This window comes from Diadema setosum, chromosome 6, assembly GCF_964275005.1.
Source record: "Diadema setosum chromosome 6, eeDiaSeto1, whole genome shotgun sequence".
NCBI lineage: Eukaryota > Metazoa > Echinodermata > Echinoidea > Diadematoida > Diadematidae > Diadema > Diadema setosum.
The window spans coordinates 25,559,726-25,578,942 of record NC_092690.1 but is presented as its reverse complement, the minus strand read 5'-3'; the positions used below and the strand labels follow the sequence as shown (position 1 = coordinate 25,578,942).

Here is a 19,217-nt window from a genome sequence, read left to right as displayed (position 1 = left end):
CTGTCCTTTTTATTTCTCCATATTCGTCCATTTGAGGTTAAACATTTAGCTGAATATCGCTGTATCAAATAGGTCCCTCCCCTTTTTCCTGTTTACCCCATCCCATCCCGACCCCCCCCCCTTCCCCCTTCACCTTTTCACGGTTTGGAGCATCTCTTTGAAGCCAGACAACAATCGAAGCATTCTCAGGAATTAAGCACCGTAAAATACTATGACGTGTGCCGTCAATGGTATGACGTCATAAAGATCAACCAGACAAACGAAGGCTATAATCAGACTTTGTGAATAGAGATGAGTAAGACGGCAAAGGAGTTGTTTTGTTCGTTTGTTGCTGTTGTTGTTGTTGTTGTTTGTTCGCTGGTTTCTTTTTCAGGAAAAAAAAAAGACGGAAACGGAATTATATCACAGGGACAAAAATATGCTTGTCACAGGGATTAGTCAGTGCCGCTACCCATATACACTGATGTCAGTGATTTGAATGTGTTTTCCTATTGACAGAAGAATTTCGCATTTCTAATACCAGGTAATGCGTTGCTTTTTTTATATCATCATCTTAATATGAGTGGATAATATCGCAAAGTTCCATGCACAGGTCGAGTTCCTGCCTGTCAGTGAACTGTCTTGCCCTTGGACAAGGCATTTATCCTTGCTGCTAATGAAGTCTTTCGAGGGAAACTCAAAGTCGTCGATCCCTTGCGTAGGAGAAGCTATGCACTAGTCCAGTAAAAAGATTCCATTCACTTCTCTCGTAAAGCGCATGGATGAAATTCCGATAAATAATGATCAAACACACACATACACACAAAAAAAAACCCAACAACCAACAAACAGCTGATATCTGCAAAAAATCTTCGGAGCTGATGGAAGCAGAGTACCTTCAACGAACATGAACAGCGACAACAACAATAACAACAACAACAAAAACAACGACGACGACGATAACAACAATAACAACAACAACAACGATGATGATGATGATAATAATAATAATAGTAATGAAATAAAATGATAATAATAGTAATAAAAGGACATATCTCTCGATGAAATTTACCACCAAGCAAAACTGATAAATAGCAGTATTGGTCACCATGAACGATATGAAAATGGCAAATTAGACAATGTAGTATATTATAATCTTGGCCTCAGAAATCTTCTGTTGGCTTGTAATAAACAATTATGATATCCGGGGCTATCAAAAGCAGTACAGGCTTTGTAAGAAAGCAAACACACGACTGACGACATTTCAAAAGTCCATTTCGTCTTTATTGTGTGCTCACTCTTACATGACTCAACAGATAACTCTCATGAGTTTAGTACAGTTCAGTTTCATTTATCATTTTCCAGCCAACAAAAAGTAAATCAAAATACAAAGCATGCATCACACCATCATATTGTTGATCAATTTGAAAAAAAAAAATACATCACGCAACGTGAATTGTAAAGTAAAAAAAAAAAATATATATATGATATTTACAACTAACATGACTAAGTAGAATAACTGAAAACATCAATGCATACTTTGAAAAGTTGACAGAATATCAAATGTTTTACGAAAAGAGAGTTGTCTACTGAAATGCAAGGCTTGTAATACGTGGATCACTCAAAACGCATTACGTCACTAAACAACATCATCATAAACAGTAATCATGAAGTTAAAACAAAAAACGTGTTTTTTTTTTTAAACTAATAATGTTATCGGAAGTTTCATAGTCAATGCAAAGTGGACAAAAGCAGTCCTGCTATATCATTTTCTCAAAAGGTTTTCGTTGAATAGCACGCCATTCTGACAAAGAAGGGGGTGCTTTCTGTATGTTCAGTCACATAATCGATATTTATCATTCAGAAGAGGAAGGGGAAGAAGGGAAAAAGAAAGAAACTCTAAACTGCACAGGATTCCAATGTAAGTGTCCCCTGGGAGTGATTTCCGAAATAGACCTAGAGCTATTCGAAAAAAATGTGTTCATATTTCGTTGTTCTTCTTCTTACATTACATGCATATAATCACATGAACTCTTTTCTCTTTTCTTTCAACAGGAAGCATCGAGTCGGGAAGTAGGATGTAAGTATTTCGGAAAACACGACCTTGTTGATCTCAACTTTCAAATACATAAAAACTCGTGTGATATTATTGTGTAGGACATTTCGGCATGGTTTATGTTGATGTCATGTGCCTACGATTAAAGGTTGACTGACCAATTTACGATAGCTATGATGAAACAAGTGCCATTTCGTTGAGGACACTTTTCTTCCCATAAAATTAATCACTCATTATAAGTTATTATTTTAGCTTTGCTTGAGATGGTCATATAGGAGAAATCCATTTTAGAGGCAGTAGTCTAGGTTCAAGACGAGCCCAGACTTATGTCTGCCACTAAATCTATACGGTGCGCACAACAAGCATACAGTGTTGTTGTTTTTGTTTTCTTCAAACTATTGCCTCTTTTAGATTCGTCTAGTTACACTTTTATTGATCTATTAATGGCCAAAAATGATTAACCACCAAAGGGGAATTCAAGAAGATTTTCATAATATCACATCATGTAGTACCCAAATCGATAGTGCCATGTATAGATTTGTGGATATTTTTTATTTATTTATTTATTTTTTGGTGGTGGTCCTTGGGCAGATAACTCATTGGTTTGAAAAACCAACTGAGAAGAAATTACACTAAACAAGGATGATAACATATGGGGCTCACATATTCCAGTAATGTACCGATGTAATTCCATTGCCATACCACAATCGCTTAGCAACTTCACCTGTGTAGAGTTTATACATATGCACGGTTTCTTCTATTGCTCTGCTTCCTTGAGTACTTATTCCTGCATTCTTGTGTGAAGCAATTGCTGCTATGTCATCATCCTTGTTCACTGTGATTTGTTATGAATCTTTTGAAAACCATTCTTATTCCTTATCCCGAATCACCATATATTTCGTAACTCTGCGCCCAGGGTAACCAGAATATAGATGTTCAAACGCAAAAGTCTTAAAGTCATCCTGAGTTAAAGGCATAATTTACCATTTGCAGATTAAACTAAAACCCAGCATCAGTGCTTTAAAAAAAGTTCTGAAGTGTAAGTTAGGGATAAAAACAACCACTGTAAAAATTTGAATCCGTATGATCAATGTTAAGTATTGTTCAATACATAAAATGTGAACAGTAGTTATAATAAAAATGTTTCCAGCCAAACCGACTACAGTTATAGTTTATTGAGGAAAATACTAATATCTCCGTATATCTTAGGCTTTATTGCGAAAATTGTATATGGCAGGATGTTTTGTGATACAACAGACCTACACATATGCATCGAAATGTGATATCTTGAAAATTCATCACTGCTCCCGAAGGTAAACACGACCTTCAACATTTAACGTGTCATGTTTGTGTTTCTACATTGTCACTTTTTTCACATTCGTCATGATATTATAATTACGCCTATTGAGTTTGGCAAATGTATTGCACGCATGACTGATTCCATTTTTTCTATGTAATCTCCCAGCAGACTCCCAGTTTTACTTTGCTTCTTCATCAAGTCTTTAACTTGAGTTAGCAACAGTTATCTACCCTAAGTTTTGGAATATTTTTGTATCATCGTTACTATTATTTATTGTAATCATCATTGATATTTTTGTTGTTATTGTTATTGTATCGTTACTGTAATCATCTTCATATTTACCATCACTTTTATAAACATTATCACAACGTTAATCTGTATTGCTAAATTGGTCATTTTTTTTCTCTGTCTTTCATTCTCTTCAAGAGCGAGGGACGAGCCTGCCATAATACCACTGACTCACAGTGAGGGGGCGCTCTCCATTTATGAAGTGGTGACGACAAACGGGAGTGCAGGTGAAACAAGTAAACTGCGTTTACCTCTATACAGTGTTCATTCTTACTAGAAAGGCTCTCACTTAAACAATGAAGTTTTCTAATCCAAAGAAGAAGAAGAAGAAGAAGACAAAGGTGAAGAGAAACATGGACTAGAATGAAAAGAGAAACATCAGCAATAGAGTCAGAAGAAAAGCAAGAATGTGAAGAAAAAAATGCAACAAACCCTAACCCTGCATTCGGCAAAGTTCACATACAAATTGTTTGACTTATACGAGGGACAGGGAGAAAACGGATGTCTCCCCTCCTTTCCATCTGCAATGTCGAACATTTGCATACTGCGGGCCTTTTTAAAATCATACTCACGATTACATTAAAACTAATACTGTACACAGAAGTATGTAATAGACATATACATGACACACAAATACACTAAAAACAAACCCAATTATATGTTATATGCCCAAACGTTAACTTAACAAAATGGTATTTTACGCCATGCACATGCACAGCACAGCACTCACCTCAGCACAGTATTATGTAAAAAATGTCTCTTTAAAACAAATAAAACTATTTCTAGTTTTCCCCTCTATTCTCTCTTACCTCACAAATTACTACGATATTTTGGAGTTGATTATTGATTCTATTTTGTAGTCACGTCCGTTCTACAGTTATGTAAGTAGAATTTAAATTTCAATTCTATCCCGACGCCTCGATCCATGTCAAGCTGCTGCTTATGATGGCGGTCTCCTGCTTTTCTTTTATTACAGTGTCTAAAAATGCACAATTCTAAAATCAATTCATTTAAATCCTCCTTTTTATTTTTTTTTTCATTTTATTTATCGTAACGACATCACATATTCTGAATGAAAAATCTATCATTATTTAGATAATTTCCAACTTATTTTCACGATTTCCCACTGAACCTTTTTTTTTTTTGTGATATTATGCCATACGTCTTATACATCAAAATGTAATACTGTCGTGTTCTTAATGTATGATATGTACTTCGAACTAATGTGTAAGACAGTATGCTAAGCCTATGCGTCGTGTAATGTTATTTTCTAAATATGATAGTATTCTTTTGTTGTGTGTGATTTGAAAAGAGGCAGAAATAAACCAAACCAAAATACATTTACTAAAAGAATGTACAGATACGCGAGAACAGTCCTTCAGATCCTAGTTCTTCTAACACCTCCTTATTTCATCTATTTTTTCTTTTAAAATTTACATAACAGGCAACAGAACCGCAAACACAGTTGACCGGGAGCTCACGGCTAAGCAGGAAGGTGTCGAGGTACCCCCTAGAAACATTCGATTCCACTCCCGGATCAGCCCTTTTGGCGAGGTGGCCTTTGGGCAAGTCTGGAAAGGAGAGATCCGGGGAGTTCCGGGCAAGGAAAAGATGAGAATACTGGCCGCCATCAGGGACATATCAGGTATAAAGAAGGAAAAGAAGAAAGTCTGGATTTTCTATATGTATGATTTTGAGGGCTTTTATCGCTAAATCCACATACATTCGACATACAATCGTAACCTGTCGTACAAGGACTTACATTTTCAGGTCTAAAAATGAGACGTTTGACAAATCTTTTGAAAAAGTACAATGCAAGAAATGGAGTAGAAATTTAGTTTACTAGGTACTTAGAATTTCGTGTTACGTATGGATTATACATATTGCATGTGTCTCTCACGCGGAGCTATCATTATTATCATTGATCGTAACATTGCGAGACACATGTAATGGAAATCATTACCACTTTTTTTTTCCTTCATAATATGCCTGCTGTTATAGCTCCTTTCATCGCCATTCAATGTTTTAAACTGCATTAATTATTATCATTGATCGTAACATTGCGAGACACATGTAATGGAAATCATTACCACTTTTTTCCTTCATAATATGCCTGCTGTTATAGCTCCTTTCATCGCCATTCAATGTTTTAAACTGCATTAAAAATTCTACAGGTATCGAAGCAAATGCAGACGTCTTGAAGAAGACTATCACCACCCTTTGGAAGCTGCCTTCCAATGTACACGTCGTCAAGTGTTTAGGATACTGTCGACAGCAGAGTAAGTAAATTTAATCCAATTAAAATTTCCAACCTAGTAGTGATAACTGCAATTGGAAGACCACATTTCCCAAACTGGAATGGAATCTTTAAAAACACATGATTATAAACGATGTCAAATTGCTGATCATTATCAGTATTGGGATGTGTGTGTCTGTGTGTGTGTGAGGGTGTGTGTGTGTGTGCGTGTGCTGCGTGTTCAACCTAATTTCATTGTGAAAATGAGCCTAATCTTGAATGAAATTCAAATAAAGAATACCATTTAAAAAAGTGTGTATGTGTGTGTTTGTGTGTGTGATGAAGACAAACATAAATGTATGTGAATTGTACTCACCTACTTTCATAAAAGTGCAATATTTAGCTCTTCATGATTGTATGCTTGTATCGAAATAAAAAATACAACACATTCATTTTTTTAAAGAAAAATATAAGAAATTTGAGTTAAACGTTTTTAGCGTTCGTGATCACAATTCATCACATCAGAATTAGAGTCAACAATTGAAATTTACACATGGACTTGTATAAGGGATATTTCAAGGACGGAAAACATCTAATTCTGTGACATCGAAAATACAGCGATATAACATTTCATCTTAAGGTTCATTTTAAAACAGGCAAGCAATAACTCTCTTGACCATGAAGGACATTGAAGTCCGGCGTAGAACTAAACAGGTTCTGGAAGAAACGACGTATAACAAACAGCATTACTTAACATGGAATAAGTATTAATCTTGCCATAATATCTCTTTGTCTCTTGCACAGCCCTGATAGTCAACGAGTATGTCCCATATGGAACCCTTCTCACCTTTCTGCAAACGAACAGCGGGAAATTCCGATCCAGCTATCGCACCTACGCCAATGTGCGATCGATAGTTCGTCGGGTGAAGGAGACGGATCTGCTCAGGTTCGCTTGGCAGATTGCAAAGGGAATGCAATTCCTGAAGTCGCAAGGGGTAAGCCACTTTGATAGTTGCCTTTCATGCAACGAAGATAGCTATTTGAACTTAAATCCTGTCAAACAGTGAAAGATATATTGAGTCTCTTTTTTTATCCTGACGTATAATTTTGCACGTCATTTCGATTGACCTCTAGACTTTGGGAAAGTATAACATTGAGTTCTAAATGCAGCACAAATTTCTAATGTCATGACGTATAGAATGTAAAGTATATTAACAAAACGTACACTTCTAGCAAATCTGGGTGAAATATGAGCCCTGAAATTGAGAAAATCCATGAAATGTTAGCGAAGGGGGGAATACATTTAAAGATATTTTGGTTTTTGAGAATGAGGGCAGGAGCACATGATGATCAATTGATGATAGAGCTGATATACCTTATCACAGTCTATTATCTACTTTTAATACATCACCGACTGTGAGTAGTCAGCCAGCCCAGCAGTCCGCTAGGGTCCTGGACCCTTTTATCGATTCTTTTTTTCTTTTTTTGCCGACTGTAAGCATTAAGCCGAGTGATGGCGCGACCTCGAGAATCGATAAAAAGGGTCCAGAGCTTTATACGACCTTCTCAGTGGTGCGCGAACTGAGCAGGCATCGAACTCACAATCTTTAATTTGAATGTCCAAAGCGCTGACCACTCCAAAACAATGTAAGAGAAAATAACGAATCACTTCATTAGGTAGTTGATTTGCCTCAATATCAATCAATTTTTGCGTTCCCTTTCTTCTGACGTAACCATGTCAACGGCAGATTATCCACGGGAATTTGAGAGCGAACAACGTACTGCTGACCGACGACAAACGCTGCAAGCTGGCAGACTACGGGTTAACTAACATCATGCCGCCGAAAAAGGTAGAATGACAAAACACTGGTGTTGCTTCTTTCTATTTCTCTCCCCTTTTTTTTCGGTGGGGGGATCATGTTGTTGATTGCTTTAAAGAAATATAGATAGTGAAAATTGTTGATCGCCGTGTGAACTTGCCTGTTTCACCAAGGAGGTTTAACCTCCTTGGTTTCACTTGTAGTTACTTTTTACAGCAAATACTGTTGCACTGAATGCAAACGCTCATGCTAGGATTTAAATCTATGGTGATTCTTAGAGAAAAATGAAAAATGAAATAGTTCTGTTTGCAATTTATCTCAATGATTTTGTTAGGTATATTCAAAGCAAATTTAAAGGACTCCGCTATCTATGCGATGAGGTCTGCTCAGCCCATCTTGATAATGTGGCAGGCGCTGACATTTCTATAAATGTGTATTCATTATTGTATGCAGATGACACTCTCATATTGGCAGAGAGTTCAGAAGAACTTCAGTCAGCCTTACATGCTCTGTCATCATACTGCAAGGAATGGAAATTGTGTGTTAATACAAGTAAAACAAAGATAATGATATCTTCTAGGGGAAAGGTTCGCAATTACCCCATTTTCAAGTATGAAAATGATACCGTTGATGTTGTCTATGATTTTGTATATCTAGGAGTGAAGCTTAATTACAATGGGAGTCTCAACAAGGCAATTTCTAAGCAGGTGATCCAAGCTAAGAAAGCCCTTTTCTCGCTATCATTTAAAGCACAAAAACTAAGTTTACCGCTAGATATTCAATGTGAGTTATTTGACCATTTAATTCTTCCAGTACTTCTGTATGGATGTGAGGTATGGGGCTTTGAAAATCTGAGTCAAATTGAAAATTTTCATCGGAAATTCGTAAGATCCATCTTTAAGGTAAATAAAATACACCTGATTGTATGGTTTATGGTGAGACAGGCCGTATGATTGAAGTTCACATTAAGTGTAGAATGATGGGTTTTTGGTTAAAGATAGTAAAGGGAAGTCATTGTAAATATACATTCAGACTATATAGTATTTTAAGGTCAATTGAAAATCGCAACAACACCCCCATGTTGTTAAAATGGCTGTCATACATAGAAAGTATTTTAAATAATGCTGGTCTAGGACATGTGTGGCAGCGACAAGGGGAAGGGCTCAGTGATGCCTGGATCATTAACGCTCTCAAGCTTAGATTAACTGATATTGCTAAGCAGGATATTATGTCAAAAATATGGTGTAATAGTGTTTGTATCAATATATTATCGAATTTTCAAGACAGATATATTGTTCGAAAATTATTTGTTAACGCTTAGCAGACGGGATGCAATTTTGCTATGTCGTTTCAGGTGTAGATCACACCGTTTACCAATCAATAATGGGAGGTTTAAAACAAATGTAGAGGACAGTGATATTGAATGCCCATGTTGTGATTTAAAAGTTAGAGGGGATGAATTTCACTACATTTTTGTTTGCCCTTTTTTGTGGAAGAAAGGCAGAAACATTTAGGTAGTCAATTGCCAAAAGGCAACCCCAGTACATTGCATATGGAAAGTATGTTTAACAGATTCAGTTTTAAGCACTTGAAGAATCTTGTGCGTTTCATAAAAATTATAACCCAGCATTTTGATTTGATTCCAAAGGCAAACAGGCTTAGTCCTGATCCTGTATGTAACGTGTATTTTAAAAGCGTAGTTACTCGTAGTGGTAGACAAACCAAACCACGTGGTATCTTAGATCTGTAGCCATCATTTTGTACGTTCAGTAGTTTATAGTCTACAGTATTCTATTGGTACTTGCCAGTTTTTATTACAGCATTATATTCTGTGTATTGTAACTATGTATATAGCCCTTGTATTATATTTTTGAACATGTGTTGTACTCTCATACCCCTGAAGGGGGTCGACAGAGATAATAAAATGTCAAATAAAATATCAGATATCATATCTGAAGAGACAGTGATACCAAAATCTTTTCCTCACATGTTGCACTGCAATGAATAGATAGATGATAATAAACAGATTTATGCATAAACAGATAAATGAAATGAAATGAAATGAGGTACGATGAACCACCCTGTTGCGGCTGCCATGACGTCATAATTTCAAGAGTGCTTCTCTGATCTCATTCGCCACGTTGCTATAGGAGTTCCGGAGATGGATGTCGCCCGAAGCGCTCCGAGGTGGCGCCTGTTCGCTGGAGTGTGATGTCTGGTCTTACGGCGTACTGCTCTGGGAGCTCATCACACTCGGTGGGTTTCGAACCCGGATACTTGTCAGTGATATCCCAAAGACTAAACCACTTTCCTATCTTTTTTTTTTCTTAATATTTCTCCCTGATGCAATGTAAGCTCCGAAGGTAATGTATCAGTGTATTCAGTTGCATGTCTAACCTGTTTAAGTATGATAATAATGACTGTAAAAGATTAAACCACTTGCTTATTCTTTTCTTAATTTCCTCCCTGATGCAATAGAAATTACGAAGGTAATGTTGCAGTATATTTAGTTCCAAATCTATCCTGTATATGTATTATAATTCTGACTGTATTGATGGTAACAAGTATAATGAGTATAAGAATTATGAATCTAAAAATAAAAAATACGAAGTTGAAGTATAAACATTAGTAGATACCAGAAGTAATAGTATTTGCATAAGTAGAAGCACAAGTAAATTTGGTAAAAAGGGAATAACGGTGATAGAATGACAGGGTATGATAGTCATGATAAAACTAGCTGTAAAGTTAGTAGTGGAGGCATGCACGAGTGGTATACTTTTGTACCACTTAATCTTGATGCAAGTATTTGCACGAAGACGTACCACCTGACACGTAAGACGTACCACTTGACACGTAAGACCACGTGACAACAGAGATTTATCGCGACTTCCACCCGTCACCTGATATATCCATTGAAACGCCTGAAAATGTCTACGTCATATGCATTATTTGAGCAGAGAAAATTAGATTTCTTTGCATCGTTTACCCCTTTTCTTTGACTCTGAAATAATAATCATGTCTATTTTTGATTGGTAACCGTTATTCCTTCAGGCGCTCAACCGTATCCGGGCCTCAGCGACGATGAGTTGGAAGAGCGAGTCTGCGGCGGCTACAGGATGAGAAGACCTCGACATTGCAGCGAGGAACTGTGAGCATCTAACCCTTTGAGTCCCGATAAGCACAGAAATCCCCATCATCTAGCCTTGTATGCATTGTCCAAAGTCCCTATAGCATGGAAAGGGTTCATTGAAGAACATTACTTATAACATTTGGCATTCATTGGCATTGACCTCGTTACCAAGGTTGGGATGTTTTGTCCAGAAAAACAAAACAAAATAAAACAAGACACAGTCCAACTGAAGTCTGGGGGAAAGACCAGCCAACATAATATCATTTAAGATCTCCCCCCCCCCCCCCAGCTTTCATCGCCACAGTCCTCTTGGTCCTACTCTGCCGTACCTTTTGAGTTTTAGCCATTCCGAAGTTGACTCGAGCGTCCAACTCCAACCGTTCCACCAATAGTTTATTTTCTTCTGCATCGTTCTACTTTTAATAACTATGATGATAGTCCTTGAATTACTTCAAGAGTTATCAACTTTCTAAACTACCGGGATACAACGTCATCTCCAATGGTACTCAAGGGAGTACCAGATTCATGAATGGGCTTAACCAATGGCTCTTGTAATGTTTTTGTTTTGCTCTCTTTTTTTTACAGATACAAAATTATGACAAGCTGCTGGCAAGCCAGCGTCAAAAACCGTTGCCAATTTGAGGATCTTCTCAGTCAAATGGATCGAACATTAGAAGCAGCTAATGTAAGTTCGCTTCACTTTATTATAAAACATCTCAGGGTTATTGTTTTTGTTATAAAATCGACTAGACAGTAACTCATGAAATATAACGATTTTACTTCTTATTCAAGTGACTTACGCAAGAAAACCCAATTCAGATTGTTTCGCTAATCAAATAATACAAGCCACAAATGTCAATTATATAGCAACATGGTTATTCATGACCAATTTGCAGAGAGGAAAAAAGAAGCATTCCCCTTTTCATAAACAACATTAAAACAGACATAGTTAACATAAGTCGAAGGGAGATCGACATGTGATATACGTGCAAATAATGTTCGTCAGAAATCATTTGTTTCGAAAGTTATTGAAAATCTGGTAATGAATTATAGTCAAACTTGTCTATAGCGGCCATCCAAAGGAGACGAAAAAAGTGGGCGCTATAGACAGGTGGCCGCTATAGAGAGGTTATTCAACTTTGTGTGCATTGCGTACATGTACATGTATCATCGGGGTCTAGGACTTGTCCCCCGGAGGACAACTCCCCCGGGGACTACTCCCACCTGACAACTCCCCCGGAGGACGTCTCCCCCGGAGGACTACTCCCCCGGAGGATGTCTCCCCCGGAGGACGACTCCCCCGGAGGACGACTCCCCCGGGGGACAACTGCCCCGGGGGACAACTGCCCCGGGGGACAACTCCCCCGGGGGACAACTCCCCCGGAGGACAACTCTCCCGGAGGACAACTCCCCCGGAGGACAACTGCCCCGGGGACGTCTCCTGGGGGGACAATCCCATACTGAACAGAGATTGTGTGTGTGTGTGTGTGTGTGTGTGTGTGTGTGTCCTAGAAATTAGAATTAAATTCATCTGTGTAAAAACAGTATTCTTTTTAAATAAAATTTAAATTAAAGTTGGCGTTACCTAAGACACGTCCATCTTTATAACAAAGTTCTTGAAATCTCAGCACAAAGTTTTTACCATTGTACACGCTACATGTAATGTCGAAAAAAGTAGAAACGCTGGTCTATTTTATCACTGAAAATTGGTCAAGAGATAAACACATTGACGGACACACGCTTTTGAGGGGAGAGTTCATTCCTTAGCATGTACCTGTTATTCTTCATTATTTTATAATATTTTAAGAAGTCCATTCTTTGATGATTTTCTTTTTCTTTTTGCAATTCATGATTATGATAAGGAATATGTTAAATGAAAGAAAGATATCATTCAGAGGGGTGAAGGCTCAAGTTTTTGAGTTTCTTCAGTTTGTCTCCCTCTACAAAGGAATATGTTGTTAGAAATACCCTTTTAATGGGGTTATGATTTTTATCTTAGATTCTTATGATAGTTACTATCCTGTATGTCACTGTCAGTAATTTCATTGTGCAATTTTCGTTTGTTATGTTGACTGTGAATTTATCTGAACATCATTACAATTCTTAATGTCGGAGAAATAATTGACAGAAAAAAATATGAATATTCTGTTTCTGAAAAGCCTTGAACGTGTAAAAAGGTAATATCTTCCAACCGGCATTAGGCACTATAATGCAGAAACAGTATTAGCACTGGTTGCACAGTTACCATGCATCCTGAATGCACCAGCCACATACCGGTATCTGCATGACACACGTATAACATAACCCTTGCTGTACTATTGTTGGTAGGAAACACCAGATTGATAACTAGAACTTGTTATTAAGAGTATGATAGTCAATACTACTTGAAAAACAGAAAAAAAAATGCAAAAAATGGCAGTTGGGGTAGGGGTAAAAGGCAAGGAAATTTTATGCCTAAATATGGGCAAAAGGTTAGTATCATGTGGAAGATTAGGTTTTACACTAAAATTATCATTATAATCCATTTCCTTGACCCCCAAAACATGTGGTTAGACACCAAAACCATCACAATTGACCAAAAAATAGCCGAGTTATAACCAGAAATTTCTTTTAAAGCCGAAACGGCGACCAGCTTTTCGGCCGGGGCACCCTGGATTTCGCATTTTTCGTTCTTTTTTTTTTTCAAAAATGGTGTCAGTAGGCACAAAGTCATCAAACTAAGGTGTGATGAGCATGTTCTGAAAATGTCATCCTCTTTAGCCCATCTCTAAGAGATATCAAGGGATGACGACTGTAATATTTAGCCTGTTATTTAGAGAGTTCCTTAGTTGTTTCTTTAATCAGTCAGAATAAGCACACGATCTTGGCAGCAATTTGTTGTATTACAATCATGACGAGTTTGAACAATGCAAATGCTTTAGCGATATCGATTGCATCAGATGCCCAAGGGAAGAAACGGACACTGGTCAAAAAGTATATGTGCACATTTTGTTAACACGCAGGTGATAGGTTGATATGTTTTTTATTCTTCTAGGTCTTGGGTGCAAGTAAGGAAGTTTGCTGAGGTAGTACATCTACCTCCGGGGTTTCTCGAGAGGGGTAACTATAGAGCATAGCAACAGCATCATCTCTGTGGGGATTGGTTGGTGCTGCATAGCTAGGCACTAGTCTCTGCGTTCAAACTGTACTAATTTCAAACATTTGGCATCTCCCTTTTTTTTTTAGAAAAGTAAAGTTTCTCTTTTTCACACAGATTTGTTCATTTATCAACTACCACTGAAACTTAATTAACAAGCCATTGTCTTTTTAGGATTATCATGGCAATTATTTGATACGTTGTTCACACAATATACTTGTCCTATTTGAGTAATAATGGAAATACGTCTTGTATGGGCGTGTTTGACTTGCCATATCTTATATCTTACATTCAACTTTACTACATTTATGTGTAAACATAGCAACACATCTTATAAACACAAACATTACTGATACTTGTAAAGTGAGTAACACTTCACTTCAATATTGAGATATCACGGCTTTGTATGACACATTACAACGCACTCTTATAACGACGTAAGTTCAATCTCGCTCTTCACACTTGGAGGAATACTTGTGATTGTTTTGTAAACTGTACTTTTGTTCACTTTTAGAAATGTGTTATTTTTGTCTTTGAAGAAACGTTAATCATTGTTTCTCTTATAATAATCGACAAAGCTGTTACTTTTGATAAGTTAGATGAAACACTTTTATTGCACTCAAAATGTAACCAACTCTACTCTCCAGATGAATAGTTCAACATGTAAACATTATCACAATCCCGTGATCATTGTCATTTCATTTCCCGTCAAATTCCGATATCTATCCTATAAAAAAGATAAGTTTTTACACTGGTCCATATTTTTGACCTGATCTTGTGATACGATATTATGTTGAGTCATCTAGCTTTGTTGCATTAAGGATAGTTTTCCGCTGTACCTCTTCTGATGTCAATTCTGTTTTGACAGGAGCATTTTTCCTTCACATTCCACTATGCAACTTCTTGGAAACTTTGTCTTTGAAACAACAACGCTTTTCGCTTCGATCAAAGTAATTTTACTGCACTTTTGTTTCTTGGTCAGCTTTGTTTGCACATTCTTTATTACTTTTGGTTTCAGCAGCTGACTAGCTGTTGGCAGGGTGGTCCTTGTCCTCTGCATCAACAATTGTGCAGGACTAGCATCTAGCCCATCGATCGGTGTGTTCCGATAGTCAAGAAATGCCAAACTTGGATCTGTTCCATCTCTCATTGCCTTTTTCATTAGACATTGCGATTTGTACTGTCTTTTCAACTTTCCCATTGCTATGTAGAAAGTGATGAAGACGTGACATGCTTGAATTGATACTGACAAGCAAACTCTTTGAACTGGTCACTTGTAAACTGTGTACCATTATCTGATACCACAATCTCCGGTATACCATTACGTGCAAAAGTGTTGTTTGCATACTAACTTCAATTACTCTTACGCTAGACATTTTTTTTTTGTTTTTGTTTTCCATGTTCAAACGTTATCAAATAAAACTGCGTGAAACAAAACTCAATTTTCAATTAATTGAAACTCGAATCATCCCATCTTTGTGGTTGAGAGATTTGTGTTGGTCGTGCGGGTGTGCTTTCCCAGGGCTGTTGGAAGATATTACCTTTTTACACGTTCAAGTCTTTTCAGGAACAGAATATTCATATTTTTTTCTGTCAATTATTTCTCCGACATTAAGAATTGTAATGATGTTCAGATAAATTCACAGTCAACATAACAAACGAAAATTGCACAATAAAGTATTACTGATAGTGACATATAGGATAGTAACTATCATAAGAATCTAAGATGAAAATCATAACCCCATTAAAAGGGTATTTCTAACAACATATTCCTTTGTAGAGGGAGACAAACTGAAGAAACTCAAAAATTTGAGCCTTCACCCCTCTGAATAATATCTTTCTTTCATTTAACATATTCCTTATCATAATCATGAATTGCAAAAAGAAAAGGAAAATCATCAAAGAATGGACTTCTTAAAATATTATAAAATAATGAAGAATAACAGGTACATGCTAAGGAATGAACTCTCCCCTCAAAAGCGTGTTTCCGTCCGTGTGTTTATCTCTCGACCAACTTTCAGTGATAAAATGGACCTGCGTTTCTACTTTTTTCGGCATTACATGTAGCGTGTACAAAAGTAAACACTTTGTGCTGAAATTTCAAAAACTTTGTTATAAAGATGGACGTGTCTTAGGTAACGTTAACTTTAATTTAAATTCTGTATAAAAAGAATCCTGTTTTTACACAGATGAATTCAATTTTAATTTCTAGGACACGAATAAGAAACATCTCTGTTCAGTTATGGGATTGTCCCCCAGGAGACGTCCCCGGGGCAGTTGTCAGGTGGGAGTTGTCCTCCGGGGGAGTTGTCCTCCGGGGGAGTTGTCCCCCGGGGGAGTTGTCCCCCGGGGGAGTTGTCCCCCGGGGGAGTTGCCCCCCGGGGGAGTGGTCCTCCGGGGGAGTGGTCCTCCGGGGGAGTGGTCCCTCGGGGGAGTTGTCCCCCGGGGGAGTTGTCCTCCGGGGGAGTTGTCCCCCGAGGGAGTTGTCCCCCGGGGGAGTAGTCCCCCGGGGGAGTTGTCCCCCGGGGGAGACGTCCTCCGGGGGAGTAGTCCTCCGGGGGAGACGTCCTCCGGGGGAGTGGTCCTCCGGGGGAGCTGTCAGGTGGGAGTAGTCCCTGGGGGAATAGTCCTCCGGGGGAGTTGTCCTGATACGGTATCATCGTAATTGTACACATATATGCATACGTACATCATGTACATGTACTTACATGTACATGTATGTGTGTACGTATGCACACGTGTGTTTCATTCATTGAACAATGCCGGTGTTTATGAAATTGTTGCACAGTAGCATGTGTACAGTCGCGAAGAAAGCTTAACACTATAGCATTATTATGACTGAATGAGTGATGAATGCAGGGTGGCGATCACTGAACGTTGGCATGCCTATGAATGACTGGCACGGCTACAAAGCAGAAACTGAATTATCGGCTCTTTGGCCGCTATAGACGGGTTAAAATCTTCCGCGGGAAACCAAAATTGTGGCCGCTGGCCGCGTTAGCCTGCTATACAGAGGGTCTGTAACACAGTTTTTCTCTCGTTGGGATTTTTCAGTGACCGCTATAGACATGTGGCCGCTAAGTAAGTCAGTCTTGACTGTATTGTGAGGGGTGTGAGCATTCCATAAATTCCGGAGATAAAACACACACACACACACACACACACACGCACACACACACACGCACACACACACACACACACACACACACACAAAAACCCAGAAAGAACGGTATGGCAAAATTGCATTTATCACAGAACGTTTTCAAACATCATCTAACGGTACTGTCTAACTCTTGGCCATTTGGTAAGGCTCTGGTCACGTAAGCAAAACATAAAAAAAAAAAATAAAAATAAAAAATAAAAAATCCACGACCTCCGAAATCACAGGTCGGTAGTTGGTTGTCACAAATTGTGAAAAAAAAAGTTTGCAAACCGTTCTGGTAGCAGTCTCCCACTCATCATCATTTATTTTGTCGTTGTTGTTTGCATACGTTCGTAAAGCGTCAACTGGTTCGCAAATGGTCAGCAATAGGTAGTCAGCAACCAGTCTCCGACCGAAAAGTTTGGATTTCGTCGCTAATTATTATGTTGTCCATAATAGTCGCCAGCATTCTTGGAGATCGGCAACCATTTTTCGCGTATGTGTTTTACTAGGCTGTTATGGGAACGGTTTATGTGATAGTTGATATACCTAGGGGGACAATGTGTTAATTCTGTCTTTTTATTTTCTCCCTCTCCAGGATTATATATCATTGAATAACATGGACGATGAAGACGTATACGCAAACATTCCGGAGTGAACGGCGCCCCCTCTCCCCGCACGAGAGAGAATCAAAAGCTGGTGTCACCGTTCAATGATTATATTTGACATATCTTATGACAACTATAGGGCTTTTTACACTTGTAAATTTTTGCTTAGCCCCGGACTATCGGTGGGGCTAAGGGGGGGCCTTAGCCCCACCGTTGGTACGGGACTATCCTTAGCCCACTTTCTGTTTACACTCGTTTTTGCCAAAGTGGGCTAGCCCCACCGATAGTACGGTACTATCTGGCCCTGCAAAATAGCAGGGGTTAGCACCGCAATTGCGGTGCTAGCACCGCAATTGCGGTGCCAAGCAAGTGAGTGTAAACAGAACGAAAAAATAATCCTGGGCTAAGCAACGGAGACGAAGTCCGACCCTCACTGACCAATCAGAAACGAGGTAATCAAGTGCTGCCGGTGCGTGCGTGTACGTGTACAGTACACAGCGTAATTATGAATATTCATGTGGTTTGGAAAGTCCGGGGCTAAGAAATACGAGTGTAAAAAGGTCAGTTTTCTCCTTAGCCCCGGACAAGAGATAGTACGGGACTAATTGGCGAGTGTAAAAAGCTGAAAAAATTGGTACGGGACTAACGATAGTCCTGGGTCAGAGAAAGTCCGGGGTTAAGAAACACAAGTGTAAAAAGCCCTTAAGTGTGATGTGGATAACTATACGTCAACATCGAAGTGAACGTGTCTCTTATTAATTAGTATACTCTATGCAACTTCGTCTTTCGGAGATAAACATGGAAATCGTACAACTGACATTACAAAAGACATATTTTCGCACCCGAAAGAATAACTTGATTTTAGTTTTCGTGCAGATTCTATTGGCGTTTTCCAAAGCTTGGCGGAGCTAAGAAAGGTTGTCATCTGATTGGTCGACCAGGATCGTCATTCAAAGTGCTTTCAATGGACACACTTTGATTGGAATAGTGTTAAGATACCATTATAAATGTCCATTGAACATGCGTTTGAAGAGGAGTGTCGTTGTAAAGTTCTTTGTTTGTTTGTTTGTTTGTTTTTTGTTTTAAACTCGTGTTCCAAAAAACAAATGTAGTATTTCATCAATCATTTTTCATAGGGGACTCTAATGAGTCAGTTACATCTCATGGTAATCATCACAACTATTCTTTTTATTGACATTAAATCATTCTTGAGTTTTGGTCCTATATGCCCTCATTCTCGAAACCTGTAGACTTGGTAGATGTCGTCCGTAGAAATTGCATCAGTAATTACTATCAAGTTTCTTTCTCATTATTTCTCTGGTATAACTACGAATGTATAATTTTATCATCATCTATAATGACGGCGATGGCGACTCTTTGTTATCAGAATTATCGTTATTTTGGATCTCTGCAAACGCAGAATTATTTAGGGCACTGATTTCCTTTCGATGCACAACCATTTACGACGCACTTTACTAACAAGTCGATATTATCTTTCTTTGTGACAAACTCCTAAAAGTAT

The 19,217-nt window shown here is 38.2% G+C and overlaps 1 protein-coding gene across 1 annotated transcript; it reads left to right on the top strand.

The window, feature by feature from the left end:
- Positions 1–211: 211 nt before the first annotated feature.
- On the top strand, positions 212–17,826 carry LOC140229663 (tyrosine kinase receptor Cad96Ca-like). The gene is made up of 11 exons (XM_072309907.1): positions 212–230; positions 2,035–2,059; positions 3,762–3,850; positions 5,068–5,268; positions 5,798–5,902; positions 6,664–6,854; positions 7,608–7,709; positions 9,830–9,935; positions 10,731–10,827; positions 11,395–11,494; positions 17,686–17,826. Exons 1-11 carry the CDS (start codon positions 212–214, stop codon positions 17,743–17,745), a joined length of 1,095 nt encoding a protein of 364 aa, XP_072166008.1. The 3' UTR covers positions 17,746–17,826.
- The last annotated feature ends 1,391 nt before the right edge of the window (positions 17,827–19,217 follow it).

Excerpts from the sequence above, each read along its gene's own strand:
- LOC140229663 (XM_072309907.1), top strand. Across the intron at positions 5,903-6,663 it reads AGGATACTGTCGACAGCAGA|CCCTGATAGTCAACGAGTAT; the intron begins GTAAGTAAATTT and ends TCTCTTGCACAG. Across the intron at positions 7,710-9,829 it reads ACATCATGCCGCCGAAAAAG|GAGTTCCGGAGATGGATGTC; the intron begins GTAGAATGACAA and ends ACGTTGCTATAG.